General features: G+C 50.1%; 1 protein-coding gene across 7 annotated transcripts in view; it reads left to right on the top strand.

Moving 5' to 3' along the window:
* The first annotated feature begins 5,392 nt into the window (after positions 1 to 5,392).
* Positions 5,393 to 20,485, top strand: part of Rbp6 (RNA-binding protein 6) — a 526,892-nt gene continuing 511,799 nt past the window's right edge. For 4 of the 7 annotated variants that reach the window (XM_089575092.1, XM_089575089.1, XM_089575090.1 and 1 more), the window contains exons 1-2: positions 5,393 to 5,807; positions 5,906 to 5,946. In XM_089575092.1, coding sequence (XP_089431218.1) covers positions 5,740 to 5,807; positions 5,906 to 5,946 — 109 coding nt within the window. In that variant the 5' untranslated portion in view covers positions 5,393 to 5,739. The remainder of the gene's footprint in view (positions 5,808 to 5,905; positions 5,947 to 20,485) is intronic. The other 3 variants (XM_089575091.1, XM_089575095.1, XM_089575093.1) reach the window with 2 other exon arrangements.

Raw genomic sequence — 20,485 nt, 5'->3', positions numbered from 1 at the left:
AAAACTAATATTACGTAATTAACAGGCGCACTTTTAAAAGTAAATATGTTTTCAGAAAAAATGTTGTTGTTTAGATACTTTAAGAGGTTTTTTAATGGCATTTCGGAAGAGTAAAACCTTTTATTGGCGTCGTGTGTCGTCGCGTCTTCACTACTATGGCTTTTGCACACTGCGTTCGCGCGAAAGTCGTCTGCGCACACACGAACTACGTTTTCGGAATGAAACGCCTTAGTACTGCCACTCTGTGTTCCCGAAAAACTACGACTGTGCCGCAACAAGTAGCTCACCGCCCCATGATGCTTTGAGCGTCCATGTTGGCTGAAGTGCAGCGCCGCCAGCTTTCCCTCTAGGTAATAGTAAGAAACTCTATGTCGTTTGGGGACTAACTGAACTATCCATTGCTCCCAAACGGGACATCATTACATCTTTAAAGGATTAACAGTCAATGGACTAGCCGTTCGTCGCAAGGAGAAAATTGCTGCTGTTCGTCACATTTTACCCATTTTTGGCTTTGAGTATTTTTGGCTTTGAGTATTTTTGGCTTTGCCTCAAGAAGAAGACAAGGAAGGAGACAGTGTAGGATAAAGGCGAACCCAACAATCTCTTCACAGCACACGGTTTGGACGGCGCAGAGAAAGAAGAAGAAAGTATGCATGATGAAGTTTCTAAATGGGCTTTTGATAAGTGGCGGAAACCGTTGTACAACTGCAGCTCCCGACGTTCACCATATGATTTTCGCTTGACCGGCGCTAGCATGCGTCTTAGAACAAACTTTTTCTTTAGCGCTTTGTCACAATAAAGAAAGCGTGATGTGAAATAGGCCACCGAAGCTTCGAAATAATCAGCGCTGCCTTCTGACTGAGCAAGATAGGAATAAGAAGTAACAAAATAAGATAACGTTATTAGCCAGTAAGTCCTTACGAAACACCGAGTGTTCACGGTGTCTGTCTGGTAGTTTTTGTCTTCGCGATGTTTCAGTCTTGTTATGCATGTTCTACTGACGTTAACTGGTTTGCTAAAGTGATGGCTTAAATCAGCCACACAGCCCCGACGGCAAAAAAAAAAAAAAGAAAAGAGTTCCACTTTTATGGTTTCGTAAATGAACTTTTAAATACCATGAAATACATGCAAACGAAGGGAACTCGAAAGTGTCGACAAGCTTGTCTTCGGACTTGAACGTACACAGAGACAGTAAACACAGTGTAGCGACCCTCGTGCGACCGCATTTGAAGCCAGTCGAAGTTGCGACGAGGGAGAGAGAGAGAAAGAAGGACCGTTCTCGGCGGCAGGTGGCGCTCCCAAAGAGAGGTTTGCAGTGGGTGTTTGCCTATAATGAGCGCGTGTGTTTTGCGTGTTCGGCGCCCTGTCATTTAGAAGCGAAGTGCTGACAAAACAAAAGGACCACGGCCTGTTCACAGCTGTCCGAGGAGGCGCGGTCGTCACTTCTCTCATCCCCCCGCCGCCGCCTGTCGAGCCGTGTGAACGCGCAGCGCGACCCCGCTCTTACCATTGTGCGACGCTACCAATGCATGACAATAGCACTGTGCACTGCTCGTCGAGGGGACGTCATGCCATTGTTTTTTTTTTTTCTCTCTCTCTTCTGTTCTGCGCGCTGTTGATGTCGAGCGAAAGATTGATGCGCGGCTGAGGCAAGCCGCACAACGCGCTGGGACCGCTACACAGTTTTTTTTGCATTCAATGAGAACTGGTGTTGCGAGCAGTGCAAATGTTAGGAGGGAATACAATGAATTTTACTGGCATAGGTAATTGAGGAGGCACTGGCAGTTTAACGCCAACATGGTGCCGTTTCACAAGGAGTGCCGATGTCTCCTTTAACATGATTTGACCTCCTGGGTTTTCTCATTCTACAATGAACGAGTGACGACACAATGAAAAGACGCCGAAACACCCCCCCCCCCTTCCCCCTCCCCCCCCACCCTAAAAAAAAAATAAACAGTGAACACCAACAGTGCAGCGCGTAACGCGGGGCACTCAGTGAGCGCCAGTCGAAAGGATAAAGCAGGATTAATTTTGATTTGTTTGTTAGTGAACAAAGAGCATAACTAAAACAGCATCTATGATATTGTTACGGAACCAAGAATCGATACACCGTTCACCAGCAGCGTTTCCAGAAGCAGCTCTCAGGGCGCGCGAGCCAGCCTTCACCTTCTTGTCTTCTGATGCTACCTGCGGCCAGCTGGTGGCATTATTCCCCCTTCCTGAAAAAAAAAAAGAACGGAAAACAATTGAGGCGCGCTACGAGCGAACTGGAGGGGGTAACGGAACAACAAACGAAGGGGCAGAAGGACAGGAGGCAAATGGGCCTGTGCGAAAAAAGAAAACGAAAACAACTGTATGAGCACTGTCAGTTAGTGCGTGAAATAGGGCTTCATACGGAGTACGTGCACCACTTCAGGCTGGGGCCGACGGTGCGCACACTGCACAGAACCGTTGGGCAGAAACTTGATACGTCACATCCGTGATGCGACGCAACACTCTGTAAGGGTCGAAGTAGCGGCATAGGAGTTTTTCCGACAAGCCTGGGCGACGGACAGGGGTCCACACCCACACTTGGTCGTCGGGTTGGTACTCAACGTGGCGGTGTTGCTGTTTGCAGCGGCGTGCATCTGTACCCTGTTGCCTCCTGATGTGCAAGCGGGCGAGTTGGCGGGCTTCCTCCGCGTTTCGGACAAATTCCTCGGCGTGTGGCGTGAGTGCCCGGTTGTCGTCAGTGCATGGAAGCATGGCACCCAACATTGTGTGCACATCACGCCCATAAACAAAGCGAAATGGCGTAAAATGAGTTGTCTCCTGTACGGCCGTATTGTACACGAAAGTCACGTATGGGAGGGTGTCGTCCCAAGTCTTATGGTGGACGTCTACGTACATCGGTCGGTCGGTCGGTCGGTCGGTCGGTCGGTCGGTCGGTCGGTCGGTCGGTCGGTCGGTCGGTCGGTCGGTCGGTCGGTCGACAAGTTTATCAAACACCGAGCAAATTTCTTTGCCCTGTAAGAAGCAGGACGTTCCACATAACAATATCAACAGCTGCAGTCCAGGTGTGCGTGCGACTCTATGCAGATAGTTAGAATATAGGTGCAAGAAAATGGCCGGAAACGGGGTTGAAGTACGAATTTACGGGAAGCAGCAACTCCCAAATTTCGCAAGCCTAGATACTAAAAATAACTGATGTGTAATATTACTGGAAATCCCAAATAAAGCCGGAAGGTAGAGCAACCTTCCAAGCTGTTCGGCCTTCTGTTCGTTCTTCTGCGACGCAAAGCATCGGAAACGACAACTGTAGCGAGAAGCCATGAGTCGGACCCACAGCAATAATTCACGGGCGAACAATCAGCGATTACCCCAAATAGGTGCGTGCTAAGATGGCATCAAAACTTCTGAAAGGCATATAGCGGACGTTTTCAGAATGATTTAAACCACATTGGCTCCTGTAATGTGTGCTGTAGACCCATCACGTGGATCCACCTCCCAAGGCATGCCAGCTAGTGCGACATTTGAAGCTTGGGGACCTTGTGCGACATTAACCGCAGGGGATGCACTGAAGTGCGCTTAAGTGTTTATGCTTCGCTGTTGTTCTGTGTCTACAAACTGTGACCTCTGTGTTAAGCACTGCGCATAGTCCTCAGACATCATAAGCCCCATCAACAATTCGCCTTCTATAAAATACTGTCGCCGAAGGCAAGTTTTGTATCCGTGGCGTTTTGTACCCGTAAAGTTTGCTAGTCCCAGGAGGCAAAATTGTTGTTCACCGGGACAAGGCCTCCTAATTTAAACCGCGAAAAGGGCTTAGAATTTGTTGTAAACGCTTAAAACTCCTTATCGACAGTGACTTCGACAGTAAGCAAAAAAGAAAAGGGCGACGAAGCGCCTGTTTGTTGGCTGCGCCGTAGCCCAGAGACGCAAGGGGTGAAGCCAGCTTTACAGGACGCAACCAACTGTAATCCGCTAGCAAGTTTCAAACGCACTGCGTGTTCACCGACGTTGCCTCATGACAGAAAGTTAGCCACTTGTTTCGGTTGATCATTCATCACTGTGTGATAAGATGGGTTAAAGGCTCACAATTTTTTTTACGAGTCAAAGCTACGCTGTTTATTGTAAAGGCCTACCACAGTACAGGGCTCTCAGAGGATTAATTTTTGGCACCTGGAGTCTTCAAAATGCTCCGAAATCTCAGTACTCGAGTAAACCGATGTCAGGACAAGCGCTGTTTTTGCGCAAAGCACCAATAAAGATAATGTATTGTGTACAAGAACCTGAACCGACGTTTGCTGACAAAACGCCCTTTGTGTGCTTCTTAAGCAACTGACAAAGTGGCTTCCATTACGGTGGCCTTGCATGGTGCATTTGCAGCCAAATAAAACAGCAAGTTTAAGCAAGGTGTTTGTATATACTTAAAATTTACTAAGCAACACTGTGCTGTCTAGCTAAAACAATGACTCTATACCCGGGCTCTTTATACCAGTCTTAGCATTTTTCTAAAGCCAACAATAAGAAAGAAAGAAATCGATTGAAGTATTCAGAGAAGAAAACAGTTTCAAAATCAAGAAATACAATGAGATGCGAAGTAGAAATTGCCCCATCCTGTTTTGCAAGACGGGCGTTAATCATGATGCTCCTCCGTTCACTGACGGCGAAAAAAGTGCCAGTAATCCGGTTGCGGCGCGCGTACTTTCTCCGTTCTGTCTTCGCGTTGTAGGCTTCGTAATACAATTCATCCTTTTCCCGTTTCGACCGACCTGCTTTCTCCGAGAAACGAAGGCCGCTCATTTCCGTTGAAAGACGCCTTCTACTCCCTCCTTTGTGTCGAGGCAAGCCCAGGCTGATCCGCGTGATCGTGGTAGCGCCCGCACGCATTTAACAACCGAGGAATAACTTTATTATAAAAGCATTCGTTTCCGACGCGGCGCGCCTAATAAGTTGGCGGCGCTGCTCTGCCGCCGTGCTCTCTCCCCCGCACGTTCAAGAAGTGAGTGGGAGGCGGAGGAGAGGTGCTCCGCTCGGAAGACGAGGAGCGCGGTCCGCACTGGAGCGCCTGTTTTTCTCGCAGCGAGTATCTCTCATTGTAATTAAATTTAACAAGTTCGCTAGCAAACAAAACCGGCGGCGGCCTCCACGATCGTTTACGCGTTGCAGACGCGGCGCCACCGCGCGTGGAGCCCAGCGCCGAGCAATCGTTTGCTGCAGCGGCCGCGAGATGTCGCCACGAGGGCTGGCGGCGTAGGACACCCGCTATTTTGAGATGAGAGCGAGGGGCAGCGAGTTGAGGGCGAATGCGCAACGCGTGACGTCTACGCGTTACGTCATGCAGCGCCCGCTCCGGGGGCCAATGGGGTGGCCCAGCGGGGGCTTCGCGGTGGGCGCCCGCGGCGCCCCCTGCGCGTCTGCGGCGCTCCGGCGGCGGCGGGGTGAGCCAAAAGCGTCGTGCGTGCTCTCAGTTGAGGCCTGCGCTGAGGGCCATGTTCGCGTAGTGAGCGGACAGCAAGCAGTCAGTCGTTTAGCGTAGAAGCAGTCCACCGGCGAGTGCTGTCGTCCCACCTCGAGTCGTGCGCCGCAGTGGCCCACCAGTGTGCGGCGTCGTCGCCTGCTCGCCCGGAGTGTGCCCGTGGTAGTAGTGTGTAGCAGCCCCGCCAGCGACCCTTCCTCTCAGCGAGCGCGCTTGTTGTTGTCGCCGCCGTCGCCGTTGTCGTCATCCCAGCGCGCCGATTACTGTGTGCCCCGACCATGATCATGGAAAACGACAGTCAGCCGACCAACCCCGCGAGCCCCACCGAGGCGGCCCACGACCCCGGGTCCGTTTTCATGCTTCTCTCGGGCGGCGCGATCGCGCGCGGCGCGCGAGCTTCTCGCGTCTCGCTCACACGCCCCCTCTTCTGTTGTTGTCTTGCAGGAAGATGTTCATCGGAGGCCTGAGCTGGCAGACGGCGCCCGGTGAGTTCTCGCTTTTTTTCTGCCTCCTAGGCGACCGGCCTCTGCTGTACTTTCTCGGAGCCGGCATCCCTTCCGGGAGGGGGCCGGCGTCCACTCCACCGGCGCCGGCTCTTCCCGGCCGGGCAAGGAAGCTTTCGTCGAGCTAATGTTTTGCGAAACTGTCGGTTGTTTCGTCTGGGCCCGTGGTCCAGGTACCTTCCGCTTCATCGGCGACCATGTGTACAATTTACGGGAATAACTTCTTGGCATAAGATTCGCGCGATGTCCAGCCTCCGCCTGCACTCTCTCGTTGCATGCTTGCTGCCATCTACTCTGAAACTAACTTACGCTGTTCCACAGCGTAATTTAATACAGCTTTCTCTGCGGCCGTCATTTCATTATTTCTCTCGTTTTTTTTTTTTTTTTGTCGGCTGCTGGAGATCTCCCTCTTCATCATTGTGCGTCCGTCCCTAGCACATGTTCCAGAACCGAAACCACCGACGCCATCATCGCCGCCTCGCGTAGCCGGCCGCTCCACTGGTCGCTTCTCTCGCATTTTGCAAAAGCCCCGCGACTTCGGGCCCAAGCACACAGCTATATCGAGGCCCACAGCGGTTCAACACCGACTTGCTAGCCCGTCCTATCCAGCCCCGTCCGGCCGCTCACAATTTCTGCCCCCTCCCCCGGGCCCCCTCTCTTCCCTTCCGTTATTTTTCGTTTGCTCCGCCGCTGCTCGCTGCTGGGCGGAGGAATGAATGGGACGAGGACGACGTCGCCGCGAACACGACACGCGCCGAGCGCGGTCTCTCTGGGCCCTCCGCTCGACGCGCTGCATTCATCCACTCCCTCGGCGGCTGTGACAGCTGCGCGAAAAACTGTTTCGGTTTGGGACGAGCGATTATTGACTGAATTTCCAAACGGCGTCCTCTCGTGCTGCGTCCCCTTCTCCGCGCTCCTCTCACGCCGGGATCTTCGCCGGCAGCAGCAGCGGTTTTATGCGTCCTCCGGACGTTTCACGTATCTCGGCCCCGAGCGCGCCAGAGAGCCGCTCTGAATGCCTTTTATTTGCGAACGCCGCGCCGACTTTATCGCTCCGGATTTGTTTTATTTCCCAGGGCACGTTTCTTTTTCGCTCTTTAGTTTATTACTCCTGGCCGAGGATGTCGCTGGAGCTTTGGAGCCGGCGCAACTGAGTAGCGAGGCTGGTCTCCTGTGGACTGCGCTGCTACAATTATACTGAGTGCTTTTTATAAGAACGGTTCGCTCACTCGACGTTTCAGCTGCTTTGCAAGCTCTCTTTTCATTTTCTCGTACGCGAGCGTAAATTGTCGTGCCGAAATAACATGTTAAACACCCGGCTGTCTTCGAAGTACGAAAGTATTACAGTGTTAGAAGATTTGTGCCTGCAGAAACACGGGCTAATTTCAGCAGCGGGCGAGCGCCAAAGGGAAACAAGAGCCTGTGCGATGCTACTAAACTCTTGGGAAATTCCGAGAAAAGAGGTAACGCTGCTTAGATGTATGTAGTAACAGTATGTAGTAACAGCATGTAGCAACGCAGTCAGGGAAAGTACATTAGGCTTACGTTAAGGCTATTTGAGCGTTTCCCGGCTACGCAGTTGTCCTTGTTTTCATATACGCACGCGTCGCTTGAAGCATGATTCTGTGAACCAGAATGTCGTTTAAACTGGTCTTAGTTCCCACTTGGCTCGCTGGTTTAGAAGCCTTGTCCTCACAGCTTGAAAGAGACACGCTTTGTTTATTCCGATGCACACGGACAGGGCTAAACGAACAGGCATTATTTTTCTGTTCATTCGTTCAAGGAAGACCTTTCCGGTAGTCTTGGAACTCCGTACAGGCAGAAGAAGGGATCTCTCATATTGTCAAGCATAGCATAAACATTGCGCGGGAACGACGCATTCAGCCGCGCTATGAATTTATTCTCTAGCATTGTAAAACTATACGAGTCGCCTCGGCGTCCATTTTTTCTAGACGCCATTCAGAAGTATGCCTGAGAGGCCTCCGATGCATGGCTCGGAAACATGGCTGTACGCAGGCTACCACGGGGCGCCGAATCCTGGCACATCCGTTGTCAAAAGTAAAGAGGCCTTCACTTCTGATTTCAAACCTTGCAGAGTTAACTGGTGTCCTAGCTCTACAGAGCCTACGAGATTATGGAATGCTTCAAAAGCGCTGCTATGTGACTCAAAAAATGTAGCGCCGGTATTTCTTGTTTGTTAAAAAAAGGTGTGATACGAGTGTTGTAAGGCGTTGAATAATTGTGGCAGTTTTGTTGGCTGTGAAAGTAGCTGCGTTACCGGGGGATGCGCGATATCATTAACGATCCCCTTGTGTTAGTTCCCCACGCGTTAAAAAAGGGAGTTAGCCTTGCGCGAGGCCTCTGTCGCTTTCGGAGCGGTTGCTTTGCTTCATTAGACTTACGATTGAACACGGTGGTCAGTCAAGGCAGATGATGATTGGCGAGCCCTCGTCCTCCCGGCAGCGCGCTTAAGCGAGGAAGGTTAAGTGTATGTATCTGTTGCCGGCTCTGAAATGGAATTAATTTTAGCGATTAACTTAATCCACAAGATTTATGGTAACAGTTCTAGGCGTCCTTTTATGCGTTCGAAAAAGCTGAGGCGCACGCTTCCGAGGCAAAGAGTCGCTTAGCAGGTTTACCGCTGTGAATATTTGAACGATATTGCATAATTTGCTACAGAATGATAGGCAGCTTTATTTTCTCAGAAACGAATAAATGGGGCGTGACTACCAGGCAAAATGAGTAGAGTTTAGGACCTTGATAGGGGAACTTGACCAACTTTAAATTTCGCACAGATGCCCGAACATTATAATCTGCGTTCAGCGTGGATTCTCGTTTCACTGTTCATTTTTTATGAGGCATGTTTACTGAGACGCGTGCGGCTAAACGAGACAAGTTGTATCCTCTTGGAAGCGCGCAGGCCTTGCAGTCACAATCTTCAGGAGACAGCGGTGATGCTGATGTGCATAGTTCAGTTCTTAGCGAGGGATAAAACCCGTATCGGAGTATTCCCAGAGTAAATACACATTTTGCGAAGCTTTAGCATTCTCCTGGTAACTTTCCGGTGACATTATTAACTGCCCAAAGTTGACGTCAGCAGCACAGGCTACCAAGCAGTTGGTATTACTGATTTTGTTGCTTGCACCCCATCGTCCCACCTCTGCAAATTGGACATTTCGTAAAACCTTCATCTTGGACGTGTAAAACCAAAGGGAACTAAAAAGGGAAGCTGCAAAGATTGTTGTCTCCTTTGGGTGGCCTTTCGCCGTAAGCTGAATCGGTGTTTTTCACTAAATTCTCTGCCAGGTGCGGCAGTTTCGCAGTCTTGCAAGTCGGGGGCATCAACGCGCTGCGAGAAGACACCCACACCGTTGTTTTGGGCAAAGGACAGATTGACCAATGATGGGTAGATCACTATCTCCGACTCGGCCGTAATTTATGAACGGCGCACTATCACTCATCGCTGCGTTTCTAATCGTACCAGGCATCTACCTTTATGTGCGCCTCCGGGCGTGCATGATGCCTCTTATGCGTTAAGCCAGTGCTGCTAACGTTCTTACGTTTGTTTCAGTCGGAAACACGACGAGGTAATTGGTTTCGCACCGAGAAGCGTAACAAGCATCCTTATATAACTTGGCTCCTGTGGAGCCGCAGCACAAGTGACGCTGCAACAACTAACTAGCCGCAGATAACGTGCTACCCATCTATTTAATAAAGTGTTGATGCCGCACGGATTGACAATAAAACACATTAGATATCAAATAACTTTCAAGCTTACTATAACGCACTGCCTACTAGTAACTAACTTTATGTGCGCGTACACATCCGCATGCTAAAAAGTGCACCTAGACTTTTCGAGCCTAACCATTTAGCATCATAACTCGCGAGGAGACAAGTGCGGGAGTTTTCGGTGGGAACATACTACGACGCCTAACAGGCTGCGTACGTAGAACTTGCCAGTTCAGCATCCTTGTGCGTACGTATCCCGCAGAACATCATGGCAGTATTCGCGCCTGTCAGATACTAACCGCGCATCGAGTGCGCCGCTGGCGGGGTAAACCATAATGGCAAGCTGAAGCGACGACAGATCCCGTCGGAGTTTCGATCCTGATCTCCGGCCACGTGCTGAGGGAACCTGTGCAACGCGCGTCCGAGCAAAGAAAGCGCCGCTCAACAGCAGCCGGTTCGTGAACGGCGCGGGGCAGCGTGGTTTCCGCGTCGCTCGGCGACGATCAGGTGCGGCGTCGTCGTCGTCATCTCGCTTTCGACTCGCACCTCAAAACTAGTCGCCGTCGAGTGGGCGGCAGCGTCGATGTGCAAGCGGCGACGGCAACAGCGGAAGCCAACAACACCTTCGCCGCGAGAGTCGGCAGGCGGCACGGGAGCAGGTTTCTGCAGCCGGCGGCCGCGGTGATTGATTGTTCGGCGGCATTCCTTGGCTTAAACCGATCTATCCATTCTGCTGCTACCCACTGCTGCTGCTACTCACACTCCGCCGTCTTTTCATTCTCCGTCGCACTAACGGAGCCGCTAATACAGCAGCAGCCCTGACGACCGACTCCACAATCGCTCGCGCCCGCGGCGGCGCCAGGGGCAGCGGTAATGGCGCTGCTCCTGGGCCGACGTATACGTCTTGTAACTGCAGCACTGTAACACGTATACAATGCGCGCTGAGCCGAGCCGGCGAGCGCGTGCGGGATTGAGAAAAACGGAGGAAACGACGTCAGTCGGGACTCCAGCCGCTGTTTCGTTCGAGAGAGAGAGAAAGACGGCTGCACGCTTTGCCTAACGTGCGCGGGAGCGAGATTTGCGATGGAATGCGGTCCGAGCGGACACGCGCCCTCTGCAGCATGCATTGTCGCGCGATTCCTCGCTCGTTCGGGTCGGGAGCGAGTGAAAGGAAATCTCTCGGCCCCGTTTCAACGCCGAACTCTTCCACTGTGACGACGCGGCCAACTCAATCCGCTGCGATGCACGCTGCGGTTCTCTGTCTCTCTCCCTCGTTCATTTCCTTTTTGCCGCGTGATCTTTCATGCTTACATCGGGGAATCCAAATATAATCATATTCGAGAAGAGCAGCTGCCAGTGCTGCACTCCACACACTTCACTCGAGAGGCCCGCCGCGGTGGCTCAGTTGCGTTAGGCGAAGGTAGCGTGATCGAATCGCGGCCTCCGCATGCGAGTTTGGGTGGAGGCGAAGCGCAGAGACTGCCGTGTGCTGTGTGGATTTCGTGCACTTTAAAGAACCGCAAGCGGTCGAAAGTAATCCGGACCAATCCATGACGACATCGCTTATAGACCACGCGTATACGTTCGGCATATTACAAACCATATGTACCAAATCACAGCGTACCATTTGTGCGAATGTTGTGTTACCGTGAGCTTTGGCGACACATTTTATTTATTTATTTGGAATACTGCCAGTCTCTGGTTGAGGCCTTAGCAGGTGGGCATTAGATGTATCATACATAGTAAAGGATAACATTTCTAAAAGCGGCTGTGCAAAAGACAACTATAATCTAGACAACTCATAGCACAGAAAAACTGAAAAGAAGTTTGACAGATTTCCACAAGCAACCCAAAGAAAGAAAGCATGCTAGTTCAGAATCATGAACATAATATAAACATGGGCACAACACATCGTATATTCCTTGAAATAGACAAAAATAAGGAAAGCTTTCTAACTACAACTCTAGTTGTAGTTAGAAACGCGCCTTCAGAACAAAAATTTGAAAATTAATCAGCGTTAGATTTGGATGCGTCTGGGTGGTTCCATTCTCTTGTTACTAGCGGGAAAAAAGAATCTTTGAAAGTGTTACTGTGATCAGGATATTCGGTTAGCGTAAACGCGTGCTGCTTTCTTAATGCATGCCACTGCCTCGGTTTGATGTCCCTGTTTTCCGTGAAATAGGAAGTGAGCCACGTTTCAAGTAAGAGAAATATTGTTTCGTTCCCTATGCCACTCCTAATTTAAGCCAAACGAATTCCGCACTGCGCTGCTCACGTGTTCTTACAAATGTGCATGGAGCGCGCTGTGTAATGCATTGCCGGTGCGATCATTCGTGAAAGGGGGACTGCGCTGGCTTTCTGGCGTGAAGTGCTCTTTCGCAGGCGCTTCTGTCGCCGATGTAGCCTGAGCCATTTCCCTTGTATGTGTACATTCTCACTGCCATCTAAGTATGGGCCATCTGAGCATGGGCTGGCCCGCCGTCGTGCCTTCGTCCTGGAGTCCGCCCGCTTCAAGGCTGTACTGAAACTGAGATATCGTGGCAATTTGGCGCCAAATGGCAAAACTCGAGCGTCCTAAAAGCCGACGATAACATTGCCTGTATCGTACACATCGTCAGAGTTGTCATCATCTTAATTCCAGTTAACTAGACTAGGGGATAATAACAGCAGTTCTGTTGGCTGACCCATTTATTGAATTATCCTCATGACTTCTGGGAGTTACGCTAGCTTGAAGGCGCACCGACCGCACAGAAACAGGCCGCAACGTCGCTACTGGTGCATTAGAGAAATCAGCGACGGCGACACCCTTCAATAAATAATGCCATCCTCGCCCAAGTATGCACGGGATGTAGCTACTATGAAGACACGAGTACTGCGCAGCCCCGGTACGCAGCCGTAACTTACGCCCAAAATGGCGGCAGCATGCGCGTTGGCCCACAGCGGACTTGTGATTAGGCTGTGGTTTGTGGCGCTTCATGGCTCCCACTGCATCCGTTACACCTCGAAATAATAGTCTGGAAGTTACCTCGGGGGAATATATGTGGGAAGCAAAATAAACCGGAGCGCTCGCGTTCTGAACCGCAGTGAGCAAATTTATTCATCTCGCGCGAATCCCCCTCAGCCTCCCTTCTGCTTTTGCCGCTAGCATCTTCTCGCTTCCCTAATCCCTGACGGCAGCCATCGCTTTTGGGAACGCTTGTCCTCGTTTCGCACTCGCCCCTCTCCGCATCGGCAACGGCGCCTGGGGCGAAGCGCCGATGTCGCCGTCGCACTGGGAAGGGGGGGAAGTGTCTCCGTTCCGATTGTCACCCGAATTAAATTAGCGCGGCACGGCTGAGGCCTGTCTGCAGGCCGTTCCCACCAGCCACCCTTCGTGCCACAACGCGCGGTGGGGTTGGAGAGAGGGGCACACACAAACGGAGCAGAAGCCGACAGGACGAAAGAGGGGGGAGCGACGTTAACGGAACGACGTCGGCGCCGACGGCGCAACGAGAGAGCGGTGGAGGCATCCGCGAGTAATCAGTTGGAGATACGTTTATCGAGGAGGGGATGCCTGCGGTGCTCGCTTCCTCTCTGGCGGTGGCGGCTCGTCGACGTCGTCTTTGCTCGTGCTCGCATCTTCCTCGCCTTTCGCCGCATTACGCTCAGACACAAACATGCGTCCGACGCGTGGGAGGAGGAAACAGACAACACAGAACAGGAAGAGAGAGAGAGTGGAGAGACGGTAGTAAACAAGGCGGAGAAGTCATTCCGTGACTCTGCCCTTTCTTTCTTTTTTATTTATTGTTGTTCATTTGCTATTCTTTTTCCTCCCTGGTTGCTCTCCCTGGCATTCCGTTTCTTTCTTTCGCTTTCCCCTGGCGTCACTTTTCATTGCTGGGTGGAAGACGCCTGCGCTGTCTTTTGCTTTGCGCGTCGCGGTGCGTCTCTCAGTGTCTCTGCCACTGCAGTATCCAAAGGGGAGTCATGCGAGGCAACGGTGACAGTTGGGCGTGGTGGCATTGGTAGAATTACCTTACTCATCCCTGCGTTAGAAGCAAATAAATGAACAAAGAAAGAAAACAAAGAAGAAAGTAGCGAAAGACGCCATTTCGTCACCCTCCAACATTCTCCTTTTCGTTTTGGCCTCGTCCGTCTGGCGTGCGACAAAAAAAAAAAAAATAATCTGCGACTGGAACAAACCAAGCGTTGCGCTTTGTGCGGTCTGCCTCTGACTGTGCTTGCTTCCAAAGTAGGACCGCTCTTGTCTTGCTTCTTCCACCGCCTCAAATTTCAGCCTCCGTATGCCGCTTCTGCGTGCATTGCCCTCAGATTTAATTAATCTTCACGTGCACTTATTGTTGAAGTATGCAGCTGTTTACTTTACCGGCCCTCATATCTGGCTATTTCATTCAAAGTTTTTTCTTTTCGTTCGGCCCCATATGAATTTTTCTGGTGCAGTTAAGCGGATAGATAAAGCTAGCCCACTGCATTTGCCGACTTTATTCCGTGTTACCGAATAACCAGTGTTGTTACCTAAATAATAATAATAAAAGCTTTGAAGCGGCTCCCTAGATAATACCATCGGAGGATCACCCGTTGCTAACAGCAGAGAGAGGCATAAGTAAACATAGCGGTTAATCTAAAGTACATCGCTCATGGTGGTTTTTTAGCGTACAATTATTCTATTTCCGCCTGAAATTCGTGCCTAATAATGGCGCGTGATCAACACTGTGTCCTATTAAGTGAGAAGTAAATCTGCTTACACTCTGGGCGGAGGCCAACACGCACGTTCCCCAACGAACGCGAGGTGTGCGGTAGCGGTATACAAAGGGTGCACTCTCGAGGAGGCATCTACATTTCGGACACGTACGTACGTACATCGTGCAGCTAATTGGCTTCGGTGGCGCGCGGCACCCGGTCCAGCGCAATTGAATCGTCACGACGAAAGAGCGCTATGGCGACGCAACTCCGGCCTCTCCGGTTTCACCCGAAACGACTGCGATAAAAGAGATGCAGAGAGTGAGGGGGGACAGAAGGGCGAAAGAAAACCGTGGCGGGAGGTGGGGCAACAACAAGGCCCTATAACCGTCTCTATACAGCAGCGGTCTCGACCACATCATACAAGCGCGCGCAAAGTGGAGCAAGATTAATCCCTGTTTATTTGTTTATTCTCCGCCCTCTTCCTCCCACGCGCGCCGCCCGTTGACGTTTTAGTCTTCCTGTTTTCCTTACCGGAAATAACGGGCGACGTCCGAAATACGGCCGCGCCACCCGAACAAGCGCTGACGAGTCCAGGGGCAGAATGGGAGAAAGATGGAGAGGAGGACAGGGGAAGAGGAGCAGGCGGCGGGGGGTGTTTGCAGCGCAACCATGGCAAGGTCGAGCGTCGGGAGCAGCTCGGATGAAGCGCTGCTGCCGAGGGCTGGGGCAGAATGGGGGGGAAGGGAGAGGGAAGCGGCCACATTTCGGAATTGGCAATTGTCCAGGACTTACGTCCTCGTCGACAGTTCGCGTCTGCCACCGACCGCAACGCTGAAAGGTTTTCAGCGCCGCGCGCGCCGAATGAACGCGCAGGGGTAATGGAGAGAGGGGGGACACACACACAGGGAGAGCCTAGAGAAATTGAGCAAAAAAACGCAAGCAACGTGTCGGAAGCAAAATATGGCATCGAGGAAGGAAGGCAGCGGCTGTTTGAGTGACGCCGAGGGCAAGGGTAATCACTGAAAAGAACGAGAGGAAGGGCAGCTTTGGCAAGGCTTCGACTTGCGCTCCGGATTCTGAAGCGGAGGAGACTCTCGGGTTCTTTTTGAGGGAAAGGGGTTAGGGGAGTGGGAAACGGAAATTGAGGACGCGTGTTGGTTGTCGTGTAAAACGCGCTATGACGCGGCCGTAAATTAAGCGGAGACGTACGGAAACTGCGTGTGCGCGCGCTTGAGCGCGCGTGCGGCGGCAAACCCGCACGGGTGGCTGACTTGCCGAAGCAGTGGTGCACACCCGCGAGCGCTGGCTTCCAGAACGATGAATGCAGTCCATGCGATTGAATAATAGCCTCGCACCTTGACAAGCGCGCCGCGAAGCCTTTTCTGTGAACCGCCGAGCCGCCGTTTCTGATTGTGTACTGTCTCTCTCTCCATCAGATTTCTAAGCGCTGGAGAGAAATGTGCTCTTAGCGCAAGTGCAGGGAGGCCAGGAAAGAAACTTGCAGTCGAGAGAGAGAAAGGAAGTGTAATGAGGGAAAGGTGGAGCGGTCGGCCGGTGGTGACATGGCCCTGGCCTGCTACTCCACACAGGGGAAAGGGAAGAGGAGGAGGAGGAGTCGAGATTGGTATGGCACGTCAGCTGTGCTCTATTCTCGCATTACGAGGCTGTGCGGAGCCTGCGGGATGCCTGTACAAGCCACCAATACCTTTGAAAAGGGCATTGCTATTAGTTTCGTAGTGCCTTCGCGTCGCACGGCAGTAAATCCCAAAGATACTGCTCTCGCCTTGCTGGTGATACCGAACGCTACTGCATCCCCTGGTAGCTATTGCGCCAGGCGCTGGGCTGTGTCTGGAGCCGGAAGATGCTGGGCGCTTCGCTTCGCCGCCCAAGGAAGCTCCGCAGCGCCGATGCGCACGCGAAGGGGCGATCAGGCCCGCCGGATGAGCTCAGTCATGGCATACAGAGCGCGGTGGAAGAAGTTCTGTGCAAAGGCAGTGCACCGATTTGAACGAGCACCCCGAGACACGAAGGCGAGTTCCGGTGAGAACACGGTGCCCCCTTGCTTCCCGACGCCGCTGGAGCGCGTGCTCTGCTACACTCTAAACACGGTAACCTTTAGGTAACCTTTGTAAAGGTGCACATTTTCACATTGAAGTATACCTATAACTTAAAGGTTACACAATGTAACCTTTCCACTTTTAACCTTTGTGAAAGTTACAAATGGTAAAGGTTACTTCTTTTTACGCATAGGTTACGCAACTTTTTTAGCGCTGTAACCTTTACAAAGGTATACATCATTGAGCTAGCCATAGGTTACGTGCTCCAAAATGTGTAACCTTTGTGCGCCACAATGGCTGGCCTAAAAATGGCAAAAATGTCGTTGCAACTTGCTGAAGGTGATGAAATAGAGAGCTCTGCTGAATTTATTTATTTATTTATTTATTTATTTCAGTACCCTCAGGGCCCGAGGGCATTACAGAGGGGAGTGGGGTACAATAGACAAAATGACAAAAGGACAGCAGTCACAAGTAACACAAAATGTGAACAAAAATATGGCAGTAGGTTACAGCAAATACAATCAAACAAATTAACAGTCATTTAAAACGAAATTATGAGCAAAGAATAAAAGTAAGCATACCACGCAAACAAAAAAAACAAAAACACGAGGAAGTTGTTGAAGATGGCAGGAAAACACTGGTGGACACATTCTGTCATGCCCTTAAACAGCAGAATTTGTGAAGGGGAAAAAAAAAAGACCACGTCTGTTTGAACTACCACATAAGCTGAAAAGAATAAATGGCAGGGCGCAAGAATTACATGTACTATGTTACCATCAAGTTAGTTAAAGCCGATTTAAACACACTCAATTAAACACGTTTCCATTTAAACACACTTCCATTCAATTTGAATGGAACAAAAATTGGCCAAAGAATAGAATGGTTTAGAAAAGGAGAAAAATGACAAACACCGGCATATGATAGGCAAACTTTTCATTGACTCTAACATCTTCAAGACTGCAGGAAACACAAAACAACAAAACTTCCCAAATATTGTCTGCATTAAAGAAAAACTAAGGAATGTAACAGATGCAGGTATGTTCAAGAAACTAATTTTGCAAACTTTTTGCAAAAAAAATATATCACAATAAATGGGCATGCCAGGCACTGAAATATGGGCCCATATTACAGTATTACTGTTGGCATGACAAACAGAACCACGTTGAACAAGCAACTCAATTAAGCATGCTCAGATGAAGGCTCGCTTCGAGTAGAGCTTGGCTACAGCATATTACTCTTATTGCAATGTAAATAAAAAATAGGCACTGTAATTGTAATACCAAAAAGAACAAAATAAAAGCTCTATTATTCAAGACCAAGTGCCAAGTCAACTTGTCATTGTGTAAGGGATACAACAGACACAAAATATAAACGGCAAAAATATCAAAGAAGGCAATATTTTGTTCGCATATCTTAATTATCACACTTCTAATCACACTTCTAATTATCACAAGATTAAAATGACTATACAATTAGAGATCAAGAAAGGTGGTCCAAGCAGTGCAGATAACACGAGTTTTTTTAAAACTTGCGGCCGCATACAAACGCAAGCAACAACCAATCGATCTAAACATCTTGGCTAAACAGCAACCAGAGATATACATATACCTAACAGCTTTCAGAGGTACATAACATCGGCAAATTCAGCACAACTTGCCTAGATTATTTAAACAAAAGCCCTTTGTGACTCCTCCAGTCAGTTCATTAACAAAGATGCACAATGACGTGACCAATAACTTGCAACATTAAGAGTGCTATAAGCCTGACAACACTCGCATAAGTAGATCAACTTGTGTACTGCAGTTAAAAAAAAAAAACTTGCTCAATTTAGCTGTAGAAAATATACTTGAACGTATTAGAAAGTGAACAATTGAAACACATATCTTTCCAGAAAATTAGAATAAATTATTCTTTTTCAAGAGCATGAACATGCTCTTAAGTCGGTTCGTCAGTAGTCCACGTGGCACTGAAGTGTCTGGCAGGGCAATCTTCTGCAGCAGAATGAGTATGGCGGAAAATGCCGGTGGATAGTTGAGGTTTTTTTATGTAATATGTCACCAGGCAGAAGATGAGGGCACGCTCTAGGTTGCCGTTGCTGATGGAGATCACTTCTTTACTACTTCCAGCGTAAACACTCAGCACAGGTATATACATGAGGTGCAGTCACTTGCAACTCTTCAGGCACTGGGATCTGTGGAATGTTAAATTAGAGCCAGTGAGCAAACATTCATACTTAAAGCATGGCTGATATTCTCACCAGAGTGAAACATGGTATACAAAGAACATCGCAGTGCCTACTGCATCGCAGCGCCGCTGCTGCGATTGCTGCGCTGTTGCTTCCATAATTCTACTCGGGAAGGCCATTGGTCAAACCACATCCAATTTTTTTAATGGGCCCAGTTGTATTGCCAAAATCGTATGGCGCACCAATCAATTGATAATCAATGAAACGACGTGCAAAGTTCCAGAATTCAGATTCAAACAAAAGTACCGCGTCTTAGTGAAAACAGCGCGGGAAAACGAGACGATGTGTTGTGTCTTTCTTTGCTCGTCTCGTTTACCCGCGCTGTTTTCACTATGAATCAATACTTTTAGAGATGACCAAAACGGGAGGGGGAGCGAGTAAGGACACTCGACGCACACACAAATTTGTGAGAATAAACAACGGATATATTGCAGTTACAACTTAATTCTTGCCAGCGCACTTCAATAAGGCTCGCACTGTCTTACACACGTCCGCTTAGATCGCCCGTGCACCACACACCCTGCCCTACACTTCCCGCCGCCAACGCTGATGAGCCGACGCGCCGCACTCGCGAAAAACAATCATCACAAACACAAACGGCATCCAGACGGCGCCGGGAAGAGAGGAAAGATTATAGGCAGGCACTGGGACCAACCGGCGCACCGAGCCAGATTCACGTGATCACCACTTGAGTCGAGGAGACGACTGCCGCCGCCTCGGCGGGAGTATAGCGTCGATGTGGAATTGCGTCATAAGATTGCTTACAATACCAACTCGCCCAAATCGCATCCGTAATTAAAAAAGTGCCGCCGTGCGTTTTAAGCGTGCTCTTTTGTACGTATCCAAAAAAAAAAAACGAGCGCACAGGCATGCAAACGATCAAGAATTAGCGCTCGATTGCCCCCGTATTATCGCACCTAATAACCCCAAATGACATACGGCAACAATAGTCTAAAACCAATACTCTGGATAACCAAACTTATTGGCACGAAACCCCGCGCAATAGGTGAATGAGGCACTCAATCTACTGAACCCGATTTCGCTTCGAAGTGCACTCAACGAGGTTTAGAAATGAAGCTGCTTTGGCAAACAAAGAAAATACGCACTTTGACAAGCATGAAATAAATGACTTCGCAGGTCGTTACTGCGCATATGGTAAAAAAGAAAAAGGACACTCACCCAAGTCGGTTATTCTTCCATGAACCCCTGGAACGTGGTTGCAGTAGTCGCAACGAATAGCGCTGGGCGCGGAGCTGTCTGCCGAGCACACAACGACGTAGCGTCTACAGTCACATTGAGGTTCGTTGCAGCAGCCGCGCAGCGTACCCCACAGGTCCCTGCTGCTTAGCGACATTACCCCAAACAAACCACTGCAGAAACGCCATCAAAAGACGGCGTGGTTCACGAACGGTTCCAACTCTCGGTTCCAAGAACAAAGCAGCCTCCGCAACGCTTCAACGTCCGAGCCTTCCCGCCGTCCAGACTTGCCGGCGTGCAACGATGCCAAGCGTTTTGAAACAGAAGCGCCGCTTTTCATTGGGTGAAGCGCCGGCCGTCTGCGCATGCGCGTATCACGCATACTGGAGCGGCCGTCATACCATGTTTTGAGTAGTTCAAAAGGGTGGAAATTTGGGCTAATTCTTTGCCAATTACTCGTTTCTTATAGGCGCCGCCGTTCGTACCGTGAGAGCATTACGTTTTGTTTTGTGATATATATTTGCCACCTGAAATGATACATTGGAGGCGTATGTAGAGAGCCACATGAAATAAGTCGAGTCGCGCACTCGGCGGCCTGCAAATGCGGTTA

This window comes from Amblyomma mixtum, chromosome 2 (genome assembly GCF_055824585.1).
Source record: "Amblyomma mixtum isolate Tamu chromosome 2, ASM5582458v1, whole genome shotgun sequence".
Classification (NCBI taxonomy): Eukaryota; Metazoa; Arthropoda; class Arachnida; order Ixodida; family Ixodidae; genus Amblyomma; species Amblyomma mixtum.
This window is presented reverse-complemented; position numbering and strand designations above follow the sequence as displayed.